This window comes from Pantherophis guttatus, chromosome 4 (assembly GCF_059756535.1).
Source record: "Pantherophis guttatus breed Tessera chromosome 4, ASM5975653v1, whole genome shotgun sequence".
NCBI classification, from domain to species: domain Eukaryota; kingdom Metazoa; phylum Chordata; class Lepidosauria; order Squamata; family Colubridae; genus Pantherophis; species Pantherophis guttatus.
The window spans coordinates 144,775,111-144,800,296 of NC_142066.1; the positions used below are offsets into that span (position 1 = coordinate 144,775,111).

Genomic DNA, 25,186 nt, shown 5'->3' on the forward strand with positions numbered 1-25,186 from the left:
TCATGGGGGATTTCAACCTGCCGTCTGCCGGTGAGGCGTCTGGGTTGGCTCGGGAGATTATGGCTTCCATGACAGCCATGGACCTGACACAACTAATTCTTAGCACTACTCATGCGGGAGGACACACTCTGGACCTGGTTTTTGTCTCTGGTCAGTGGTTGAATGGCCTGGATGTTGGGGATATAGTCATCGAACCCCTGTCATGGTCGGACCATTTTCTCCTGAGGCTAGACTTTCCGAACCCCGCCACAGGGAGGCGGAACCAACTAGGTGGTTCTGCCCCAGGCACCTGATGGATCCTGATAGGTTCCAGAGGGAGCTTGGGCCAGTGCCTGTAACTCTGGCTCACAATTCAGCTGAGGACCCGGTGGCCACCTGGGATAAGACCGCCGCCGGTGCCCTGGACTGAGTCGTGCCTTTGCGGCCTCTGACCCGGCGCCTAACCTGCCCGGCTCCTTGGTTCTCTAAGGAGTTGAGGGAGATTAAGCGCCGGAAAAGACGGCTAGAGAGTGGTTGGAGGGCAAGTCGATCTGAATCCGACCGAACACTAGTTAGGTCCCATGTTAGGACCTATTTAGTGGCGATAAAAGCGGCAAAGTGTAATTACTTTTCCGCTCTTATTGCATCGGCAGATAACCGCCCAGCCGCCTTGTTTAGGGTGACCCGCTCCCTCCTACATAAGGGAGCGCAGGAGGACCCCTTGCAAGGGCAGGCTGAGGATTTTGCACAGTATCTGCACGATAAAATCGCTCAGATTCGGGAAGGCTTGGACTCTGACTGGGTAGATTCCGGCGAGGTGACTGAGGCTGGCCTTGAGAATGTTAACTGGGAGGAGTTCGATCCTGTGACTTCTGAGGACGTGGACAGGATTCTGAGGAGGTTAAACGCAACCACATGTTTATTGGACCCGTGTCCTTCCTGGCTGGTACTGGCCACCTAGGAAGTTACACGAGGCTGGCTCCAGAGGATTATAAATGCTTCTTTGAGCGAGGGTTTCTTGCCTGCCGCCTTGAAAGAGGCAGTGGTGAGGCCCCTCCTCAAGAAGCCTTCTCTGGACCCGGCTGTTCTCGCAAATTACCTCCTGTCTCCAACCTTTGCTTTATTGCAAAGGTTGTTGAGAGTGTGGTTGCGTGACAACTCCCACAGTACCTGGATGAAACCGTCTATCTAGATCCGTGCCAGTCCGGCTTCAGACCTGGGTACAGCACAGAGACGTCATTGGTCGCATTGGTGGATGATCTCTGGAGGGCTCGGGACGGGTTGCTCCTCTGTCCTGGTCCTGTTAGATCTCTCAGCGGCTTTTGATACCATCGACCATGGTATCATGCTTCGTCGGCTGGAGGGCTTGGGGGTGGGAGGCACCGTGTTGCGGTGGTTCTCCTCCTATCTCTCCGACCGGTTGCAGTCTGTGTTGGCAGCGGGGCAGAGGTCGACCTCGAGGCGCCTCGTTTGTGGGTGCCGCAAGGGTAACTCCTCTCGCCGCTCCTATTCAACATTTATGTGAAGCCGCTGGGTGAGATCATCCATGGTTTTGGAGTGCATTGCCAACTGTATGCTGATGATACTCAGCTGTACATCTCCACACCTGACCACCCCAATGATGCCCTCGAAGTAAGGTCCCAGTGCTTTGAAGCCGTGCGGGTCTGGATGGGGAGGAACAGGCTTCGACTCAACCCTTCCAAGACCGAGTGGCTGTGGATGCCGGCATCCCGGTATAGCCAGCTGGTGCCATTGCTGGCTATTGGGGGTAAGTTACTGGCCCCCACAGAGGGGGCTCGCAACTTGGGTGTCCTCCTGGATTCACGGCTGTCTTTGGAAGGGCTTATAATGGCCGTGGCCAGGGGGGCCTTCTATCAGGTCCGCCTAATGCGCCAGTTGCACCCCTTTCTGGATCGGGACTCCTTATGCACAGTCACCCATGCCCTCGTCACGTCTCGCCTGGACTACTGTAACGCTCTCTACATGGGGCTCCCCTTGAGGTGGTCCAGAATGCAGCCGCGCGGGTGATTATGGGAGCCACAGGGCGCTCCCACATAACACCTCTCCTGCGCGAGCTGCACTGGCTCCCAGTGGTCTTCTGGGTGTGCTTCAAGGTGTTGGTTCTCACCTTTAAAGCACTCCATGGCATAGGGCCAGGATACCTGCGAGACTGCCTGCTGCTACCGATAAGCTCCCACCGGCCAGTACGCTCGCACAGAGAGGGCCTTCTCAGGGTGCCGTCGGCCAAGCAATGTCGGCTGGCGGCCCCCAGGGGGAGAGCCTTCTCTGTGGGGGCACCCAACCTGTGGAATGAGCTACCTCCTGGAATACAACTGATCCCGGACCTCCGCGCTTTCCGAAAGGCCCTGAAGACTTACTTATTCCAAAAATTTAGTTTATTGTATGAGTCAATTTTGTTAGTAAATCATTATTTTGATTATTTATTTTTACTTGTATGTTGCTCATTCCAAAGTAACTAGAAACATTTAACAAAGAAATACCCAGGGAGGGAGGGAGGGAGGGAGGAAGGAAGGAAGGAAGGAAGGAAGCAAGCCATTGCATGACCAACCATTGATGGACAACCAACCTTAACTCCAGGAGCAGACTGGATCTTCATGAGGAGGAATTCCAGAATATAGGAATGGCAGCTAAAAATGTTCTCTCCCAAGGCCTTATCAGATAGCACTTTTATATAGATGGGATCAGGAGATAGTTTGCCCTGCTTGATCTCATTGGGTAGACAGCTCAATAAGGGAAAAGGTGGCATCACGGATAACCTGGTCCAAGTTACATAAGACCCTAAAGGTGACCATCAGCACTTCAAATCACACCCAAAAGCCAAGCAGCAACCAATGCAGTTCCCAAAGCTTTGGGGGTCATGTGTTATAGTAGAATATACCTGGGTCAGTGGTTTACATTTATTTTCAGTCCTTAAAATTGTACAGGTACTCTTTGACTTCCAACAGTTTGTTTAGTGATCCTTCAAAGTTACAACAGCACTGAAAAAAGTGATTTATGACCATTTTTTCACACTTAGAAATGTTGTAGCATCTCCCCCGCATCAGAATCCGGCCATTTGGCAACTGACTCACATTTATGACAATTGCACTGTCCCGGGCTCATATGATCATCTTTTGCAACCTTCTGACAAGCAAAGTCAGTGGGGAAGCCACTAATTTAATAACAACTGCAATGCATTTTATTGTTGTAAAATGGGGCAAAACTCAAGAACTGTCTCACTTAGCAACAGAAATTTTGGGCTCAATTGTGGTTGTAATTCAAGGACTAAAAATTCTTTCACTAAGGATTGGGGAAAAAACCAAAAACCTCACCTGGTGTTTTCAGACGTATCAATCCAAAATTCCTAATAGCTGAAAACCAGTTAGCAAGCTATTTCAGAAAGTGATCAGAAAAGGAATCGTGTGATTCCTGGTTTGAACAAAATAGCTTTCCCTCATCTCCCAGAGCTCCACTGCTGCTGGGGACTTGCACTTTTCTTGTGAGGAGAAACTATCTGGAGTATGTGTGGTCAATCTCAAGTCCTCCGTTTGTCTGGAGAGGAATTACAAAGAGCTCGTCTATTCATCAGGTTTTCATTCTGCTATAGTTATTGGCTCTGCTTTTGTTTTCAGTTCAGCATTTTTTCCCCCAGAAGTCAATTGAGGCTGAACTTTTGACAAAGATTTATCTGATGTTCCCTGCTAATCTCTCTCCTTTCAGCCTTCGGCTCCTGGCCCGTTTAATGACAGCAAAATTCCTGCATACGGAAATCAGGGAGAAAGGAGGTGCTTACGGCGGTGGTGCTCATATCTCTCATAACGGGATATTCAATTTCTACTCCTACAGGTAACAACCTGACCTGGATTGGGGGGTGGGGGTGGAAGGGTTTAGAATGGAATGGACACATGTTTCTTTCTCCAACTTTCTGGGTTTATTATGGTTGTTCTCAGAATGTCAAATAAATGGGCTCAAAAATGGGAAATTCACAAAGAAAGTTAAAAAAACCAAGGATAACCCAAAGGTGCTTTTTTCAGGAGGCATCAAGAAGCTACTTCAGCTCTGACAGGATAGTGGGGAATGGAAGGATTTATACTCCTCATCATTTGCATCCTTTTAGAGGGTCGTTGAAGCACTTGGAGATTTATCTGTGTCCTCAGGGTCACCTCCTGGTTCCTGTAGTCTGCCATTTTTCTCTGGAAATCCATTCCTACTCCCCACCATCCATTCTCCACTATCCTGTCAGAGCTGAAGAAGCTTCTTGGATGAGAAGTGAAACGTCTTCAAAGAAAAAACAAAATCCAGGCCTCCTGAAAAAAAAACACTTTTGGGACAACTATGACTTGGATGACAGAATTTCTACAGACTTAGCAAAAACAAGGATAGTTTATATTTGCTTTCATATTGCAGAGTTTCCCTTTCCCATCACACAACTCAATGTTTTCAACAGCTGAATATAGCCTAATTTAATAGTTGGTGTCCAGATTAAATAAATCTTGAAGAACCCCTCATCTAGACACGTACATTAAAGCTCCCAGCTTTAATTTGATGTATGTGTGGAATCAATAAACCAAGGGTGTGATTCCTTCCACTGGTCACACAACCACATAAATGCAGATAATGAATAATTCGGATACTGACTCTTGTTTCCCTAAGGCCATGCAGAAAATGTATCTATTGTGTGAGCAAGGTAGTTAAATTTATGATGGTATTTTGGTGGGTTGATTCAACACAAGTAAAAGGGGAAGTGTTATTTGGCTGTAAACTTAACTACAATGACCTTGACGTTACAGGGACCCAAACTCCATGAATACTTTGGCTGCTTTTGAAAAGGCTGCAGAATGGGCCAAGACGGGGTTGTTTACTCAGCAAGACATTGATGAAGCCAAACTTGCCGTGTTTGCATCAGTAGATTCTCCAATTGCCCCATCTGACAAAGGTAGGTAAACTTGTCTTGTTGGTCTGAGCTCATGAATGCAAGGAGTTTCCCCTTGAAATTTAGCTGCTTAAGTTTTCGCATTGCAAATGTTTTGAAGATTGGCTCAGCCATAGTTTTCCCTACTTACCGTATTTTTCATATAGCTCCGAATATAAGATGCACCTACCTTTTTTGGTGAGGAAAACAAGAAAAAGAAATCTGCCTCTGCCTCCCAGCAATTTTGCCTTGTTGCAGCAAAGAGCAAATAGCCTGCTTTACTTTCATTTTCATTTTCAGCATAGCTTGATTAGCACAAGGAAAAAAAAACCTGCTCCCAGCAATTTACCTCCTTGCAGCAAGCAGCAGAGGCGGGAGGCCAATCCAATCAACTTGTACTAATTAGGCTTGCTGAAGCTGAAACGAGCTGTTTCTTCTTGCTGCTTGCTGCAAGGAGGTAAACTGCTGGGAAGCAGAGGCCAAAAGGTGGGGACCAGTGGGTGGGCGGGGTTACATTCGGTGTATAAGACGCACCTAAATTTTTACTCCCTTTTACGGGAGGAAAAGGTGCGTTTTATACTCCGAACAATAAGGTAGCTTCTGAAGATGTTTTGCTTATGTGTAGAGGAAATAAAATAGAGATAGGAAGAATAAAGGCTGGAGCAGTAAATAATATATTTCCTTAAAGGTTGTATGCACGGTAGAGACTAGAGAAAAACATCCACCTTTGTGGAAGTGTTCTGTTGGGTCAGACCCCTGATCCATCTAGTCCAGCAGTCTCTTCTTGTGGTGGCCAACCATCGCACAAGGAAGGCTGTTAGTCTTCCAGCAGATGACATTCAGATGTAGTCATGCTGGTAACAGCCTTGATCCCCATGACTTCCATGAATCAGTTCAATCCCTTTTGAAACTAAGATGGGACCCAGCACTACATGTGATAGTAGCAAATTTCAAAATTTCAATACATGTTGTGTAAAAAAAATCATTTTGTCCTGATTCTTTCAGGATTCAGCTTCATTGAGTAACCTCTTATGCTAGTATTTTGGGAAGGTGAAATAGCTTCTGCTTATCCAGTTTGTCTCCATCATGTATAATTTGTACAGCTTAATCATGTCCTCTTTCATACGCCTCATTTTTAGGCAAAAGAGCTCCAAATTTTCAACCTTTCTTCATAAGGCAGCTGGTCCAGCCTCTTCATTATCTTAGTCGCTCTATTCTACGCCTTATTTTCAATACAATTCACCCTACAGAGATGTCCTCATCTTCATTGAACTGTTTGCCATTACACCAAGATCGCTTATCAATCATTGCTAGCTCTGATTCCATTAGTTTGTATAAGTAATTAGGATTTTTGGCACCACATTAGGACACCGTGATGAAGTGCAGATAACTAACATAATTCTCATAAAGTTAGAATCTGGCGGCTTTAGGGTTTAGCATGCTAATCTATTTATTAAGCTTCCTCCAAGCATGACAAAATGCTTGGTAGGTTTGAAACTAAAATGAGCTTCAATTAAGCAGAGATTGAGTGCAGCCATTTAAAAACCCATAGAAGCTCTAAATAACTCTAGATGGTTGATAGTAAATAAACCAGAATTCTGAAAATTGTGCTATTACTTTGCAAGTGAAATCACTTATCTCTATTATGTTTTTGAGAAGAGAAATCCATTTACTGTTTCAGTTAAGGCAAACAATTGTTCTCTGCGTTTACATATTGAGCTGTTTGTGTTTGATAGAATGCAAATGCATCAGTAATGGGAGGAATTACTTAGAACTGATTTGCATAATGTTTGGGTATGCTTATTGTTCCAGACAAATAAATTAAAGGGGAATACATGTTAACAAATGGATCCATTTAGTTTATGAACTGAGGAATCAGAGTGTAAGATTACCATCTGGTGCTATTATACTTAAGACTGATATGAATTATTAGCATTTGTGATTTCTGCTTTTAGGGATGAATAATTTCTTATATGGAATCTCTGATGAGATGAAGCAGAGGCACAGGGAGCATCTTTTCGCTGTCTCCAGGGAAAACCTGATAGATGCAGCTAACAAGTGAGTTTGAGAAGCGCTGGGATTTTGAAACCCTTGCAGATGGTGTGAGGGGAAACTGAGGCATTTGCTACATGGCCCATTTAATTTGGCCTTTATTTTGGTGGGCCCATGAAATTTCTCTTCCCCTCTGAATTTGAAAACCGATTCAGGCCCACATCAGATTTCAGACTTGGTGGTTGTGTTTTGCCAAGTGTCAGGGCAGTGAGAAAATGGACACTCTGATGAATAGAGATTTTAAGTTTTGCTATTAGCTCAAGCAAACGGAGTTAAAAGCATAACATAAAAAGCATCCATAGCTAGCAAGATGGTACCCAAATCTCTTACAAGCTGCCAGGAGCTCCTTAATAAGGTGGTTGTTGTTAGTTGCGAAGTTGTGTCCGACCCATAATGACCCCATGGACAATGTTCCTCCAGGCCTTCCTGTTCTCTACCATCCCCCGGAGTCCATTTAAGCTCACACCGACTGCTTCAGTGACTCCATCCAGCCACCTCATTCTCTGTCGTCCCCTTCTTCTTTTGCCCTCAATCTTTTCCAGCATTAGGCTCTTCTCCAGTGAGTCCTTCCTTCTCATTAGGTGGCCAAAGTATTTCAGTTTCATCTTCAGGATATAGTAATAATGTAATAAGGATAGCAAAGAATATATGGAGATTCTCAATCATCCAAGTCGTGATTATCCCAATGGTGAGTAAACACTAATGAGAGCAATGTTTCCTCCCCTTAGCCATTTTAAGATGCGAGAACTTCATCTCCCAGAATAACCCAGCCAGCATGCCCTGCTCCCTCTGGCTGAGGGGTTCTGGGAGTTGAAGGCCACACGTCTTAAAATGGCTAAGGTTGGGGAACACTCCCTTAGAAGCAGGAAAAATAGAGTTGTGTGCTAAACAGTCTGATCAGGGACCAGCAGCAAGAGCTTGGAGAAGAAATAACTGTTCAAGTCAGTTAGGATGGAGTAATGAATGGTATGGCCGAGGTGTTTTTTGTTAATTTGTTCTCTATGTCTGCATGTCAGTGCATCCAAAAGAGCATCATTTAAATTTGTGAGTTTGAACTGTCATAATCCCCTATTAAGAACTATAGATATATAGTTTCAGGACTTTGGTTTCAGGAAAAAATTGTCATGTAATCTGCAACTCATACACTGCAAAAACATTTGGACCTCTCAACTCAACCAGGGCAAAGCAATAGACACAATTTACATAGACTTCTGTAAAGCCTTTGATTCAGTAGTATACGACAAACTACTTTTAACTAAAATCTTATGGCATTTCTGGACCCCTGCATAATTGGATAGCTGCGTTCCTATCAAACAGGCAACAAGTGGTCAAAATAGGCAGTGCCCTATCAAATCCTGGACCTGTTAACAGCGGTATTCCCCAAGGCAGCATTCTAGGTCCAACACTCTTTCTGCTTTATATCAAAGACCTTTGTGATCAAATTATAAGCAGCTGTATCCTCTTTGCCTATGATGTTAAACTATTCAACACCACAGAGAACTCTATTACCCTTCAAAATGACCTAGACTATGTATCTGAATGGTCAAACAATTGGCAATGCCAAATCTCTGCATTGGCAATAGAAGTAAGAACATCAAATATTTGCTGGCCGGAAACGATCTAAAAGTTGACCCACTCTCTGTCAAGGACCCAGGAGTACTCATTTCAAAAGATCTAAGCCCCAGAGCTCACTGTAACATCATTGCAAAAAAGGCATTAAGAGTTGTCAATCTTATTTTACGAAGTTTTCTCTCTGGTAATGCTGTACTTCAAACTATGGCATACAAAATTTTTGCCAGACCTATACTTGAATACTGCTCACCTGCCTGGAACCCTCACTGTATTTCAGACATCAATACATTAGAGAGGGTCCAGAGATATTTTACTAGAAGAATACTCAAATCCTCTGGTTGAAATAAAATTCCCTATCCCACCAAGCTTGAAATTTTAAGCCTCGATAGCCTCGAACTAGTCCATCTACGTTCTGACCTAAGCTTAGTTCATAAGATTATTTACCAAAATGTCCTACCTATAAATGAGTACTTTAATTTCAACTGTAATAACACAAGGGCTATCAATAGATTCAAACTCAATGTAGACCTGTTGTTAGTCTCTCTATTCCCCATACCTTTTACCTTAAACTGTATACCGTGGACCTTTCATGTTTTTTAAGAGGTCCACAAAGGGGGCGTGCATAAGCGCACCAGCGTGCCTACCGTCCCTGTCCTTATGTCCCCATTTATATGTAATCACTCTATGTGTTTATGGCTATGTTTTGCTTATTTCCTTTTATTTGTGCCAAATTTTTTTCATGTGTCCATGTCTATGTCTATACTGTTACTTGTTGACAAATAAATAAATAAATTTGATAAGTTTGGATAATTTATAGGAGAGTTCAGAAGTTTAGGAATGGCCTCCCTTTTTTAGTCTTTGCCTATCAAAGGAGAAGAAATTGTCTCCTACATGAAATGAAGTTTGTTCTGTTCCACCCTGATTAGATGAGACATGACTCCCAAAGGAAGACTAGTCTTCAAGCATTCCCAGTTGGAATAACAGATGTCTTTCTGCTTTCAGTTTCCTCATTGCTGGGAAGAGCACAAGAGGTTTGGCTATTCTTGGACCAGAGAATCCAGAAACAGCCAAGGATCCTTCCTGGGTTATACGATAAAACAGCAAACCATAGAAGCCATCTAAAGCAAGCCATAGAAGGAAATCCAGCTCATGCCACAATTATCAAAGTAGATTTTGTGAAAAAGGACTTTAAAAGTATTATTAAAGCAAAACATTATTTGCATTGTGTCATCCCAAAAGAGCCTGATACTGCAGTGGTGCTTTATTTTGAAAAACTAAGTGGATTTGAAGTCTGTCACAATTCCACATTCTCTTGGCCCCACCAATCTTTGTCTTAACTGCAGCAATTATGAAACATATATATAGTATACAAAGCTAAGGTTACCCCTATGCTCTTATATGGAGCAGAAGTTAGGGGTCTATACTCAACCACAGTCCTAGAACAAAAACAGTCACAGCATTTTAAATGTATTTTGGGTGTAGATCTAAGAACATCTGCTGCAGCAGTTAGAGCTGAATTGGGAATTCATACAATTCATGCACTATCCAAAATTGGAGCATGTAACTACTGGCACAAGGTTAATGAAATGGAGACTTATAGACTCCCCAAGTTATCTCTACTAGAGCAAATAAAATCACAATCACAAATCTCCTGGATCACCAAACTAACAAATTTTGTCAGAAGCTGTGGCCTTCCTGTCTCTTGAGAATGATTTTTAAAAAAGAATCAATGCCCAAAGAATCAATGATATAGAAACACAAAATGAGATAGCTATCCCTAGTAAGGTGGGTAACTTGAAATGGCTGACCAAATACAAACATACTTTTCAAGTAGACAGCTATTTGAAGTTGCCAAAACATCTTAGGGAGATATTTACGCGAGCGAGATTCGAACAGCTCGACACAATGATCGGATATGGGAGATTCCATTCTATACCCTACAATGAGCGTCTCTGCATTTGCGGAGCGACAGAGGTAGAAGACCTGGCTCACATCCTATTAGGCCAGAAACTTCCATGCTGCCAATTTGACCATTGTTTGTATAAGAGGGTGAGAGACAGGTACCTCGGTCCATATACCAAACAAATGACCCATTGGGACCCACATATCAAAACAACTTGCCTTATATGCAGCCAGAATCTGAAAATAACATTTAACACAGCACAGTACTTAAGCAAAATGGTTCAGTTGAGATCTGCATATGTGGGACTGATTGGGGTAGATTGCAGGGGTGACACCAAAATATAATTTTATCATATTTTATATTTTAAATTATTGTATCTTATTCCAATTTCATTTTAGACAGTATTTTATTCCAATTTCATTTCAAATTGCTTTTATCAAATTTTAGTAATTTTTTTCTGGAATTCTGCACTTTGATACGGGCTAATCAATAAAGATTGAATTGAATGAAACAAATACAAGCCAAGCCATTCCTGGCTGTGAATGGCAGCTGGTCCTAATTTTAGTCAGAGCTCTCCAAAAATGCTGCGGTAGCATTCATCTATTTATAAAATTATAGAATTGTTTTCAGACTATTTTCTTTAGATCACGGTCCATTAATAAAATATTTTCGAAAACAGTGCATAATTGATTTTAATTTTCCTTGCTTCCTGTTTCAATCTTGGGCAAATTAGTGCCTTATGTTAAGGATATCCTACCTTATTGGGGCTGTTAATTTTTCATTTTCATTTTATTTAATTTGTATACCGCCCTACTCCCGAAGGACTCAGGGCGGTGAACAGCCATAAAATAAAACATATAGATACAAAATTTAAAATAGAGATAAAACTAATTAAATAAATTTGGCTGAACCATTTTAAAACCCCAATAAATTAAAACCAAATTTAAAATTCCATTTAAAAAGAGGAAAAGTTTAGGTCAGGCCAGCTTGATGGAATAAGAACGTCTTAAGCGCGCGACGGAAGGTACGCAGATCCGGAATCCTCCGTATCTCCGGGGGGAGCTCGTTCCAGATCGTAGGTGCCCCCACAGAGAAGGCTCTCCCCCTGGGGGCCGCCAGTCGACATTGTTTGGCCGACGGCACCCGGAGGAGCCCCTCTCTATGGGAGCGTACTGGTCGGTGGGAGCCTATTGGTGGCAGCAGGCGGTCCCGTAAATAGCCAGGTCCTAAACCATGGAGCGCTCTGAAGGTGATAACCAAAACCTTGAAGCGCACTCGGAAGACCACCAGGAGCCAGTGCAGCTCGCGCAGGAGAGGCGTTACATGGGAGCGCCACGTCGCTCCCATCACCACCCGCGCGGCCGCACTCTGCGCCAGTTGGAGCCTCCGAGTGCTCCTCAAGGGGAGCCCCATGTAGAGAGCATTACAATAGTCCAGACAAGAGGTGACGAGGGCATGAGTAACTGTGCGTAACGAGTCCCGATCCAGAAAGGGACGCAACTGGCGAATCAGGCGGACCTGATGAAAAATCCTCCCGGTCACGGCCGTCAAGTGCTCTTCTAAAGACAGCCGTGAATCCAGGAGGACACCCAAGTTGCGAACCCTCTCCGTGGGGGCCAATGCTTCGCCCCCAATAGTCAGCGATGGCACCAGCTGACTATATCGGGACGTCGGAAACCACAGCCACTCGGTCTTGGATGGGTTGAGCCTGAGCCTGTTTCTCCCCATCCAGATCCGTACGGCCTCCAGGCACCGGGACATCACTTCAAGGGCATCGTTGGGGTGGTCTGGGGTGGAGATGTATAGCTGGGTGTCATCAGCGTACTGATGGTACTCCACCCCGAAACCACGGATGATCTCGCCCAGCGGCTTCACATAAATGTTGAACAGAAGGGGCGAGAGGACCGATCCTTGTGGCCCCATATAAGGGGCCTCGGGGTCGACCTCTGCCCCCCTGTCAACACAGACTGCGACCGGTCGGAGAGAAAGGAGGAGAACCACCGTAATACGGTGCCTCCCACCCCCAACTCTTCCAACCGGTGCAGCATGATACCATGGTCGATGGTATCAAAAGCCGCTGAGAGATCTAATAGGACCAGGACAGAGGAACAACCTCTGTCCCGAGCCCTCCAGAGATCATCCACCAACGCGACCAATGCCGTTTCCGTGCTGTACCCAGGCCTGAAACCCGACTGGAACGGATCTAGATACGTCGTTTCATCCAGGTACTGGGGAAGCTGTCGTGCAACCACACTCTCAACAACCTTCGCCACAAAGCGAAGGTTGGAGACTGGACGATAGTTAGCCAATGTTGCCGGGTCCAGGGAAGGCTTCTTGAGGAGAGGTCTCACCACCGTCTCTTTCAAGGCGGCGGGAAAGACACCCTCGCCCAATGAAGCATTTATAATGCCCTGGAGCCAGCCTCGCGTCACCTCCCGGGAAGCCAGCACTAACCAGGAGGGGCACAGGTCCAACAAACATGTGGTTGCATTCAGTCTACCCAGAATCCTGTCCACGTCCTCAGGGGTCACAGAGTCAAACTCACCCCAGATAACATTCTCAGGACCTGCCCCCGTCATCCCCGCTGGATCTACCCAGTCGGAGTCCAGTTCTTCCCGAATCTGAGTGATTTTGTCATACAGATACTGAACAAAATCCTCGGCTCTTCCCTCCAAGGGGTCCTCCCTCGCTTCCTGGTGGAGCAGGGAGCGGGTCACCCTAAACAGGGCGGCCGGGCGGTTATCTGATGACGCAATAAGAGCAGCAAGATAAGTGCATTTTGCTGCTTTTATTGCCACTAGGTAATTCTTAATATGAGATCTTACCAGTGTCCGGTCAGATTCAGTATGACTGGCCCTCCAACTACTCTCTAGGCATCTTTTCCAGCGCTTCATCTCCCTCAGCTCCTCAGTAAACCAAGGAGCCAGGTGAGATCGGCACCGGGTCAGAGGCCGCAAAGGCACGACTCGATCCAGAGCTCCAGCGGCCGCCCTATCCCAGGCGACCACTAGGTCTTCAGTCGAGGCATGAGCCAGAACCTCAGGAATTGGCCCAAGCTCCATCTGGAATCTATCAGGTTCCATCAGGCGCCTGGGGCGGTACCATCTCATCGGTTCCGCCTCCCTGCGGCGGGGTGCAGCGGTTCGAAGGTCAAGGCGAAGGAGGGAGTGATCCGACCATGACAAGGGCTCGATGACTATGTCCCCTATCTCGAGATCACTCAGCCACTGTCCAGAGACAAAAATCAGGTCCAGTGTGTTTCCCCCCATGTGCGTAGGGCCATGAATTAGTTGGGTCAGTTCCATAGCCGTCATGGAAGCCATGAACTCCCGAGCCACCTCAGACATTTCACCCACGGACGGCAGGTTGAAATCCCCCATGACCATAAGTCTGGGGGTATCAACCGCCACCGCGGCGATAACGTTGAGTAGCTCGGGCAGGGCTGCTGCAACGTGGCAGGGAGCCAGGTACGTGATCAGCAAACCCCTCTGAACCCCGTGACCCCACTTCACAAGGAGGGTCTCACAACCGGCCGTCTGAGGAACAGTGGCCTCCCTCGGCCTAAGGCCTTCTCTAATAATAACCGCTACTCCCCCGCCCCTCCCCTGTGACCTCGGCTGATGGAATGCCAGGAAGCCTGGTGGGCACATTTCTACCAGAGGGACCCCTCCCTCCAGGCCCAACCAGGTCTCCGTAATACCCGCCAGGTCCGCTCCCCCCTCCGGAACCAGATCACAAATGAGGGGGGCTTTATTTATTACGGACCTGGCGTTGCACAACATCAGTCGAAGGCCCGGGCCCTGAGGGTCTGTACAACCTGGAGAACGAGTGGAGCCTTGGGGGCCGGAGCACACTACCGCTCGGAGACAGCGGGTGCGCGCTCCCTTAACATGATATGGCCCCCTGCTCCCGCCATATCTACCCCTCCCACTCACAGTACCGATGATAGAAACACAATCTGGACAAGCTCGACCCCCCCCATCACCTCCGGATCCCCCATCCCCTCCGTCGCGCATAATGGCCAGGCCTGACCCTCCCCTTGGTGGGTCTTCCCCCAAACCCACAACCCTAGTTCCAATTTTTCCCTCCCCCCCCGGGACCCCTTAAAAATTTACCCAATTTACTTAAAAAACCCCTCAACCCCCTCTTCGCGGCATGCCACCTCTCTGGGTTCCAAAGCCTGTCATTGAGGTAGGCCCTCGATAATGTGGAGGGCCAGACCTGCGAGAGGGGGGAGTCTCGCAGCGCAAGAAGTTCAATGGTTGAATACATCCACAGAATGGGAAAGGGTGAAGATGGCGTCTGGCCAGGGTTCCATAAAATCTAAAGGTCCTAAGGACAAAAGGCAGCAACAAAAACGTGGGTAACTGGACTCCACTGTCCTCTCATGACAGTGGGAGGAGTCCCATGCCATTCCGATAAATCTAGGGGATGTTCCTCCCAGACATCCTCTCACGATGTCAGGCCAGATGGAATGTGCTATGGAGAAGTTCAAAAGCTGTCCCCTCTAATAGGGATGGTAGTAGTAACCCAGACTCCCTGGGAACCCACTTCAAGCTGTCCGTTTGTCATATAGTCCGGGGCGGATGGAATAAGCCAGTCCAGAAGGCAAAAGTCGATAGTAAGACCAGGGGCAGAGTTCGATGACACCCAGAAAGATGGAAAAAGTGGTTTACGAGGCAAAAGGCAGCTGGAGTAATGACTATAATGAGGCCTACACAAGCCAAAAAAGGGGGGAGGGTATGGCCCGAGGTAGCCCACGGCCAGCCCTCAGCCATCCTCCAGCCTCTCCCACTCCCTGGTCTTTAGTCATTTTTATCCCCAGTCTGCAGCCCCAATTCAGGGGGGCCTCCGGATTCGGCCAGGAAATGGGTCCATAGAGCCAGCCCCTGATAGGTCCGGGCTGTTGGCAATTTGCCTCTCCCCACATTCGGCTGCTGCCCCCTCGCCTCCACCAGCGTCCAAGGCAGTCCAAGCCTCGTAGGCACCAGTGCCACAGCCGCCGCCGTCTCCACCAGGGCTCCCAGAAACGCCAGGGGCCTTAAGAAAGACCCCAGAGAGACCGGAGAGCCGGGGAGACCCCCATTTCTCTGCAGCCGCTGCTGCAAAGCTGCCGCCGCCGTCCTGACTGCCGCCGACCATAGTGGGGGGGGAAGGATCGCTGAACAGCTGTTGCTGCCGCCACCCCGCGGCGCCTTCTGACGGCCGTATCTCCTCAGTCCTGGTGTCCCAGAGGGCAAGAAATCCCTCTATATGCTGGGAGGAAGCCCCTTTCACTAGGACTGGGGGCCAGGATGATCGAATTTGCCCCCGCGGTCCCCAAAATGCCAGGAATCGCCCCTTTCTCCCGGGAGCATCTCAGCTCAAATCCGCCATCTTGGGCATGCGCAGAAGAAGAAACAGAAGAAGTTAAAGAGGATTTTAAATAGCTCTGACTTTAGGGAAGAGAAGACTCAAGCATGGAGTTTTCTGTATCACAGTGAACATGATGTGATTTATTCAGCTTCAGTTTTGTGTCTTGTGTGAGCAATCAATGTGACAGGATGGAGCATTGAGTGTTCTAATTGTGGCCATTCGGCTCCTTCTACAAGTTGAGTGTTCCATTTTCTTTCCAAATACTGCAAAGAATGGTGCCTGGACAGATAGGAGTCACTATTGGTTAAAACTGCCCTCATGCTTGGATTTCAAAGCAAGTCTCACTGTAGTAAAAGAAGTAAACTGCCAACAGTGACAATTGTTCCTGGCAGTGCTTCTCAATCTTGGCAGCTTTAAGGTGAATGGCCTTCTAACTCCCAGAATCATTGGGATTTGGGGAATTGAAGTCCACGTATATCAAAGTTCCAAGTTGAAAAATGCCAGTTTATGGTACGTAGTATGGAAGAAGCCTAAGGCTTACCTCAAAGCCTCCAGCAGAAAAGGACAAAGAGGATTTGGCCCATCTGCAGAAATCTCTTTCGGCTTTAAAACTGAAGGCAGCAGAACTCATGAAGGAACCTTGCCAATTTGGAGGAAAGGGTGATGTATATCTAGGTAGTCCTCATTTAGTGGCCATTCAAAGTTACAACTGTACTGAAAGAGGGGGGTTCCAGCCATCACAGTGATTTAGGAACTTGGTAATTGGCTTGCAGCCACCATTCCATAGCACCTACACTGCCTTTGTATAGCCGTGTTGCTTAGCAACAAGCCTACCAATTCCAATTAACATCACTAAGCAAGGATTATTTGTATTGCTTCCTGAAGCAATTCTGTAGCAGTGCTTCAAGCATCATCAAAACACTTTTGAAAATCTAAGTAAGTAATTGTTTACTGATAAGGTGGCTTTTAATCATTTTTACTAGAGTTGCCTTAGTCCTTGGGGTGAAAATGATTGCAATAGGTAAGTGGAAGAACAATTTGCCTTGTGCATAAACTCCATCCCAAAGTGATTTTACTAAACACCTACATAAAAGCCTGCAAGAAACAATGGCTCCGAATGACCTGGAAGTTTTGTCCTAAGAAGAGTCAGTTCAGCTTGAGAACAAGGTAGAAAGATTAGGTGCAAAGTGCAGGAGAACAAAAGACACTAAACATTATGATAATGCAGTATTTATTCTGGCTGGATCACATATATGTCTTTCAGTATTTATTACACAAAACTATGCTTCTGAGTGTAAACACTATCTGGTAAAAGTGCAAAAGACAAACAGCATCACACTTGAGTGCATAGAACAGGTTTTGGACAGATTATTCATAAGGAGCACATTGGTAACTGGATTTTTTTTTTTTTGTTAGGTTGGGCACTGGTGTGTCCCACTGTAGATGAAGCCTAAAAATAACCAGGAACAGATAATATTATGAACATTTTTGCTTCCCACATAAAGTGCTGGTACAATAACTTACATGTTACAAAAAGAAGCTGTAACACATACTCTAAAGCACTGTTGATGCACAATGGAGACGAGTTCCACTTAGAGCAGGGGTCTCCAACCTTGGCAACTTTAAGCCTGGCAGACTTCAACTCATTCTGGGAGTCCTCCAGGCTTAAAGTTGCCAAGGTTGGAGACCCCTGACTTAGGGACATCCTGGCGTTGCAGACTCAGATCTCAGATGCCTTTGGTCTCACCACATGCTCTAACTGGCCTGAATCGGAAATATCATAGCTGGCCTTGTATTTGGCCAGGATCTTCATCAGAGGACGCATTTTGAGCCACCACTGTTCCTTAGGAATCCGGTGCCTGTGGATTAAAAGAGGAGGAAAATAGTCATTAAAAGTTTCTATCAGGACATCTATGAGCAGCTGAGGTCCCTACACAACCTGGAACTAAGAAGTTTTATTTATTCATTTGACTTTCATGGTGGCTTTATAACAGTCCACAGGTAACATTAAGAAGGGCTTACCCCATCCATTCTGTGAATTACAGGTAGTCATCGACTTAAGACCACTATTGAGCCCCAAATTTATGTTGCTTAACAAGACATTTGTTAAGTGAGTTTTGCCCTGTTTTATGGCCTTTCTTGCCACAGTTATTAAATGAATCACCGCCATTAAGTTAGTAACATGGCTGTTAAATGAATCTGGCTTCCCCACTGACTTCTCTTCTTAGAAGGTCACAAAAGATGATCAGATAACCCTGGGACAGTGCAACCGTCATAAATACATGCCAGTTACCAAAGTCCAAATTTCGATCACGTGACTATAGGTCATAAGTGTGAAAAAATGTGCTTAAGTGACTTTTTTCAGTGGTGTCGTAACTTTTAACGGTCACTAAACGAATGGTTGTAAGTCAAGAGCTATCTGTAATTTGCAGAATGGATGGAGTAAGCCCTTCTTAATGGTCTGTGTGTGAATCCAGGTTAGGGAGAATCCATGGTTGAACACACCAACAGACTGAGCCAAACCACTGGTCATTCTGACACTGGCCAAAACTCTTTGAGAAAGCCCAAGTGAAGACTTCCTTAAACAAGACATGCATGTAAACAAGACATGGGGCTTCAAACACACCTTCACGATCATCACCCTGACTTTGTCCTTCTGCTTCCCCAGGGATTATCATTTGAAAATCCTGTTCAACCATTTGTTTAGGATGGGGCAGTAGTGGGTTTCCCCCGGTTCGCACCAGTTCTATAGAACCAGTAGTAAAACCAGCGGGAGGCTCCACCCACTGACCCCGACATTATCAGAACGCTTCTGCACATGCACAGAAGAGCGCATGTGAGAGGGAAGCGAGCGCACTTGCGCAGCCCCATTGCGAACCAGTAGTAAAGAGAAGTAGAACCCACCCCTGGGATGGGGCAATGTAAAAATCACTGTGACAAATGAATGGCTCCCTTCGGTGTTTTCTGGGGTTGGAATTAATCTCCTTCAGTGAAGGGCAACTCCATTTCTTCCATCCCAACAGCACTAGCGAGTGAGAAGTGCAGCCTTAAGAGAAGCATGAATTAACAAGGATGTTGCTGTGGACAACTTGGGCTGGTAGTAAAAGCAACACACTTTGCCTACACAAAGTTCACCTTGCTGAAAAACATCCCCCAACTCAATCTAGAAGCCATTTGTGCTATGGAGAAATCAGGACAAGGTAAACCTCAGCTCTTCTGCCATGGGTACTTCATCTTGAAATCTGAACTGGTTTAATAACACAAGGCACATGCAGCAGCCTCTGAAATCAACTGAGGAATAATGCTGTTGAGTGCCTGGTGGCCCTCGAGTTTACAACCACAATGGAGCCCAAAATTTAATGTTGCTAAGTGAAACATTTGTTAAGGGAGTTTGTCCCATTTTTAAGACTTTTCTCACCACATTTGTTAAGTGAATCACAGCAGGTGTTAAATTACCATATTTTTCAGAGTATAAGATGCACTTTCTTCTCTCCTAAAAGAGGCTGAAAATTTGGGTGTGGCTTATACGCCGAATATAGTTTTTTTGAAGCTTTTTTTCAGCCCTAACGAGGTGCTAGAACTACCTCAGACTCTCAGTTGTGCTTTAGAAGCTTTTTTTTCAGTGAAGCAATCTTCCCCACTCCCTCCGACTCTCAGCTGTGAAGTTTTTTTTCAGCCCTAACGAGGCACTAGCGAGTGAAGCACTTTGCCTGCTCCCTCCGACTCTCAGCTGTGAAGGTTTTTTTCTAAGACCTAAGGAGGAGCTAGTGAGTGAAGCGATCTCTGTGGTTTGCCTGCTTTTCTCATTGCTTCTCTATCCAAAGATTAGTTGTGCTTTAGAATCTGTTTTTTATCCCCAAGCAGGGGATAAAACCCAGCAAACTAATGTGCTGAAGCTGACCAGACTAAGGACGCTAGCCAGATGAATACCTGGTAGTCCGATTTCCCTCCCCCCCTTTTTTCCTCCCAAAAAACTAAGCTGCGTCTTATACTCCAAAAAATACGGTAGTTACACGATTGTTAAGTGAATCTGATTTCCTTATTGTCAGAAGGTCGCAAAAGGAGATCACATAACCCCATGACACTGCAACCATCATAAATGTGAATCAATTGTCAAGCATCCGAATGCAAATCATGTGACCATGGGGATGGTGCAATTGAGGTCTGAAAAGTGTCATTGTAACTTCGAATGGTCATTAAGTGAATTTTGTAACTCAAGGATGATCTGTATATGCTGCTTTATCATCTTTTCCATCTCTATGAACTTTCTTAACTGAGACCTGCAGACACATAGGACTTCAATCTTGGTAACTGGGAATTAAAGATCCTGGTAGAGGCATCAGATCTGGGTTGGCTGTTCTACAATTATACAAAGATCTTGGACCTACACAAAGTCAGTTTCATCCCGTAGCGTGATCACAGGCTGGAAGTCCAGGTTTCTCTTACGCATTCCTAGAAGGCACACAGTTTCCGGAGTATTGGCAAACACCTTTCCTGTGGCGGGGAAAAAATAGTTTTAACCACAGGATGTGTGACAAAATAGTACATCTTAACTGCAAAGGACTATATAGGGAGGGGGAAAGTGTTAGAGGAGCCCTCACGGTGTGTTTAATCTGGGTTAGTTATTAAAATAGTACAACAAGGAGAACTTAAATGGGAATTATGAAAATGTGGAAATTAGGATGAGCCAAACAAGGGGATGGTGATAATTAATAATGAATGAATGTTCAAAATTAGTATTTTTTAAAAAAAAACATAAGAACTTTTTCAGCACTAATGTCTGTTTTTTTTTCAGTGCTGATAAAATTGAAAATCCATAAATATGTTACCTTCTTCTGTGTTCCATGAAGCCATTGGAAGCAGGAGAAACAAGAAAGAACATTTGTGACTACATGAATTTGGTTATTTATAAGTTATTTATATGTTATTTATAAGACATATCCCGGAACCTAAAACCTGGGGAGAAGGAGAGTCCTGGGCAAGGAGCATCTTGATACCACAAATCTGAGGACTTTAGAAGGACAGTAATTTTCATTTCACTCTTAAAGCTGGAGCAGCCTTCTCCAGCATTACATGTGAGGGAACGTAGGCATCTGTCATGAGGGAATGGTTGCATAGGTGGGTTGTTGTTGTTGTTTATACATAAGCAAATTTTAAGGTTCTGGCTAGGGGGCACTCAAACAGCAAACCACAGAACAGGAACTTGGATCCACCAATAAGCACGCAGGGCATGCACCACCACAAAACGCATTCTGTTGGGATTTCTAGATGTTTATGTTGTCTTGTCTGCAGTCCTCTGCATCCTCCACTTACTCATTAACCCTTTCACAGTATATGCATTGATGGATAATGGCAGTTATAGGCAACTCTAAATCAGATTTAAGTCAGGGGGAGGGAGGGAGAAGGTGTTGGGGGAGGGAGAAGGAGGGGGCACTTTGTATGGAAGGCGGGACATAAATCTAACAAACAAATGTGTAATTTTATAGAATCCCATAACGTTTTTATAGCATTAAAAGCTACAAATACATAAAACGGGCATTCTACAGACTAATATTTTTCAAACTTGGCAACTTAAAGATATATGTAAAACAATGTTGAGACTCTAGAAAAAGTGCAGAGAAGAGCAACAAAGTTGATTAGAGGACTGGAGGCTAAAACATATAAAGAACAATTGCTGGAACTGTGTATGTCTAGTTTAATGAAACAAAGGACTGGGGGTGTGGGGGGGAGGTGATGGCAGTGTTCCGATATCTCAGGGGCTGCCAAAGCAACTAAAGGCAGGACAAGAAGCTAATGGAAACTAATCAAGGAGAGAAGCAACCTAGAAATAAGGAGAAATTTCCTGACAGATAGAACAATCAAACAATAGAATAGCTTCACTCCAGAAGTTGTGGGAGGTCCATCATTGGAGGTTTTTAAGAAGAGAGTGGACAACTGAAATGGTATAGGGTTTTCTTCCTGGGCAGGGGGTTGGACTAGAAGATCTTTAAGGTCCCTTCCAACTCTGTTATTATGTTAAGCATGCTACTGGAAGTTGAATTCCACAAATCTTAAAGTTGCCAAGCTTGAAAAACACTGCTCTAGATAACAGAAGTCATTCAGATCTGGCTGTTCCAGAAGGCCTCTGATGTACGTGAAGATGCTTCCTACAGCGGACTTCTATTTTTTGATGGCCAGTCTTCAGATTATAACTCCTCAGTTACAAAACTCAATATATGGTTCCTTTTTAAATTTTAAACTTTGTTAAGTGTGCAAATCTCTCAACTGAAATAATATCCTATAATAAGCAAGTCAGTAAGGAAATAAATCTTTGATGCAGGCACTGCAGTTTTCCAGATTTGCTGGCTAACCAGTTCCATCCCTCCAATCATCACAGTTGTTGACCATATCAGGTGCGGGCATGAGAAATTAGTACTGGGTTGCAAAGGTTGATCCATACTATCAACTACAAAACCCAGTGTTGTAAACAGCAACCTAGAATTCACCTATATAAAACCTATTTGGTGAGTGTTTAGCTGGAGATCAATCAAAGCAAAAGTTGGAGACAATCTCCTCTCCACCCACTGCCCAGGTTTCTTGCTAGGATGGCTGACTTGGATTTCCTGATATAATGAAAGATTCACTAACTGAATCCGATACCACTCAAACATAATTTAACTCATTTGAGGCTGCTTTAAAAAAGCATATTTTGATGCTTTAGCCCTTGTACACATAAGCAAGCAACTACTCTTAATGTACCCTGAAGCAGTGGTGAAATCCAATTTTTTTTTTACTACCAGTTCTGTGGGCATGGCTTGGTGGGCGTGGTGAGGCTTGTTGGACATGGATTGCTGGACGTGGCAGGGGAAGGATACTGCAAAAACTCCATTCCCACCCTACTCCAGGGGATGGATACTGCAAAATCCCATTCCTTCCCCACTCCTGGGGGAAGGATATTGCAAAAATCTCCATTCCCACCCCACTCTGGGGCCAGCCAGAGGTGGTATTTGCCGGTTCTCTGAACTACTCAAAATTTCTGCTACTGGTTCTCTAAACTGCTCAAAATTTCCACTACCGGTTCTCCAGAACCTGTCAGAACCTGCTGGATTTCACCCCTGCCCTGGAGGCTGAATGATCTTTTACAAATATTTTCAACAGCACTGTAAAGAAACCCCTATTATGTGCATAGGTGAATGGGTATGAATTCATGGGTATCTGCATAGTTAAAAGTCCTGATTCTATAGGACCTGAGTTGAATACTAAATATTAGAAATGTGAGAAATATTCTATGCACAAAATAGGTGTTCTGTGGCCAAACCAGAAGTTTGGTCCATAAGTAAAATGGAATAGGGAGAATATGTTCTATAACAATGCTGAGGAGAGGCAGGGGAAGAAGGATATGAGAAGATAGAGACAAGTGAGCCGGTGCAGAGGTGATTGAAGAGAAGACCAAACCCAGAACAGAGCCAAGATGGGTTCACTCATAGCTCATGAAAAAAAAATGGCGGAAAAGAGGGATGATGCACTCAACCACTCAGGATTCTTTCTGATTTTTATTTTGATCCAAAGCCAGAATAATCAAAATATCCTGTGTATTTTTTGTTTCTGCTGAATTTTAGCCAATCTGAAAAGTTCTAACAAAACTTGTTAGAATGGGACAGTCTGCTTTGGATCTGGAATAAAATCTCTTATCTCATTTCATAGATATTCCTAATAGATATTATGACATAGAAAACAAAAGAGAATATTTGTGTAGCTCAGGGTTGAACTGAGGAGGTCTTTGGTGCTCTCTGAGCTTGGTTGTTTTCCTGCAGAAGTTGCCTTATCAATGAAATGGGTGGAATACAAATTTAATAATGAAATAATTTTAAAAATCCATTTAATTTCCAGCTATGGTCCCCCTGCTTCCCAGGTCTAGTGGCAATTTGCAGCTGGTTCACTAAACCATGACATGAAATGCATCTAACATTTCCTTACCTCTTCGGTAGTTTTCTTTCAGTTGCTTCGAGATCCACAGCATAGCTTTTGCTGCTATTTTTGTCCCAAAGTTTCTATCAAATGGAGAAGGAGCACCACCCTGTGAAAATCAACACAATTTAACAATGTAGTTGCATTTCAGATTTTTTTAGAAGGGCGGGGTGGGAAAAATGAGGAGGAGGGTGTGTTTATGAGTTAGAAAAATGCACAACCTTAGAAAAAGAACCACATTCGTCTAAGTGTAGCTAGTAGCATCTTGTAAGTTTGAGCAGTTGCTAAACAAATGGTTGTAAGTAAGGACTCTCTGTAATTTAAAAAACTTTTTGTTTATAAATAAAATGAGTTAATTTATGAAGGTGCTACAAAACCAGAGGTAAAATGTTATCGGTTCGCTCCGGTTCGGGAAAACCGGTAGTGATAAAAACTACTGGTTTGAACGAACCAGCAGTTTAAAAAGCTACCGATTCGGGCAGCCCAGTAGTTTAAAAAAGCTACCAGTATTTCCGACGATCAGCTGTGCAGCGGGGTTTAGCTTTGCTAGAAAGCAGGAAATCCTGCTTTCTAGCAAAGCTAAATCGTGTGCCACAGCTGATCCCCTCCCTCGCTTCTACTTACCTTCCCAAGCCTCCTTTTGGCACATACTGTGCATGTGTGTGCTTGTGCAGAGCGTGCGTTTGGTGCACACTGTGCATGCAGTGCACATTTGGCACAGATTGTGCATGCGCGGCCAGCAAACCAGTTCAGATTTCACGAGACTCTTCCCAATTTTATAGTTACACAAGATTCATTATCTCACATTTAGGCACAGAACGAGGCATAGCCCAGTGCATTCGTATTTTCCACCAGGAGATGATGTATTTGTATTTGTCATTCCTCATTCTGATTTGGTGCCCATCCCCCATCCCGAGCCATCCTGGAAACTTCAACTCCTACAATTCCCAGCAGCACTGGCTCTTGATAACTTTGGAGATCAGTAAGCAATAGCATTTATACTTATATACCGACACGTTTTATAGAGCTTTGAATCCCTCTGTAAGCAGTTTACAGAGTCAGGATATTGCCCCCAAAGAATCTGGGTCCTCATTTTACTGATCTCGAAAGAATGGAAGGCTGAGTCAACCTTGAACCCCCAGGATCAAACTCCAGGCTGTGGGCCGAGTTAGCCTGCAATACTGCATTCTACCCATTGGGCCACCATGGTTTTCTCAAAAAAACAAATTATTGGGCTCCACTAGTGTTTTAACTTTTAATGTCTTTTCCAGAGTTTGTTAGCCACCTTGAATACTAGTGCTATAGTTGAAAGGACATAATTAAATTAGTCAATCAACACATACAGCCTAGAGAAATATACTACTTCAGTGAGAATCATGATCAGATAATCACTGTGGCTATATGGGTCACAGAATATTTACCATGCATACAGTGATAATTTTCATTTCTTCTGATTTATTTTCTTA

At 44.8% G+C, this 25,186-nt stretch overlaps 2 protein-coding genes across 13 annotated transcripts in view; one reads left to right on the forward strand and one right to left on the reverse strand.

The window, feature by feature from the left end:
- PITRM1 (pitrilysin metallopeptidase 1) overlaps positions 1-11,094 on the forward strand; it is a 61,046-nt gene extending 49,952 nt beyond the window's left edge. For all 5 annotated transcript variants that reach the window (XM_034402607.3, XM_087893030.1, XM_034402606.3 and 2 more), the window contains 4 exons: positions 3,700-3,825; positions 4,770-4,915; positions 6,847-6,949; positions 9,518-11,094. In XM_034402607.3, the coding sequence (XP_034258498.2) occupies positions 3,700-3,825; positions 4,770-4,915; positions 6,847-6,949; positions 9,518-9,611 (469 nt within the window). In that variant the 3' untranslated portion in view covers positions 9,612-11,094. The remainder of the gene's footprint in view (positions 1-3,699; positions 3,826-4,769; positions 4,916-6,846; positions 6,950-9,517) is intronic.
- Positions 11,095-16,987: 5,893 nt separating this feature from the next.
- Positions 16,988-25,186, reverse strand: part of PFKP (phosphofructokinase, platelet) — an 85,291-nt gene continuing 77,092 nt past the window's right edge. For 5 of the 8 annotated variants that reach the window (XR_015734116.1, XM_034402054.3, XM_034402053.3 and 2 more), the window contains 3 exons: positions 23,730-23,829; positions 20,162-20,267; positions 16,988-17,632 (listed from right to left, as the gene is read on the reverse strand). Coding sequence is in view for 6 of the 8 variants with exons in the window: in XM_034402054.3 (XP_034257945.2) it covers positions 17,494-17,632; positions 20,162-20,267; positions 23,730-23,829 (345 nt within the window). In the remaining 2 variants the exon portion in view is untranslated. The remainder of the gene's footprint in view (positions 17,633-20,161; positions 20,268-23,729; positions 23,830-25,186) is intronic. The other 3 variants (XR_015734117.1, XM_087893033.1, XM_060683779.2) reach the window with 1 other exon arrangement.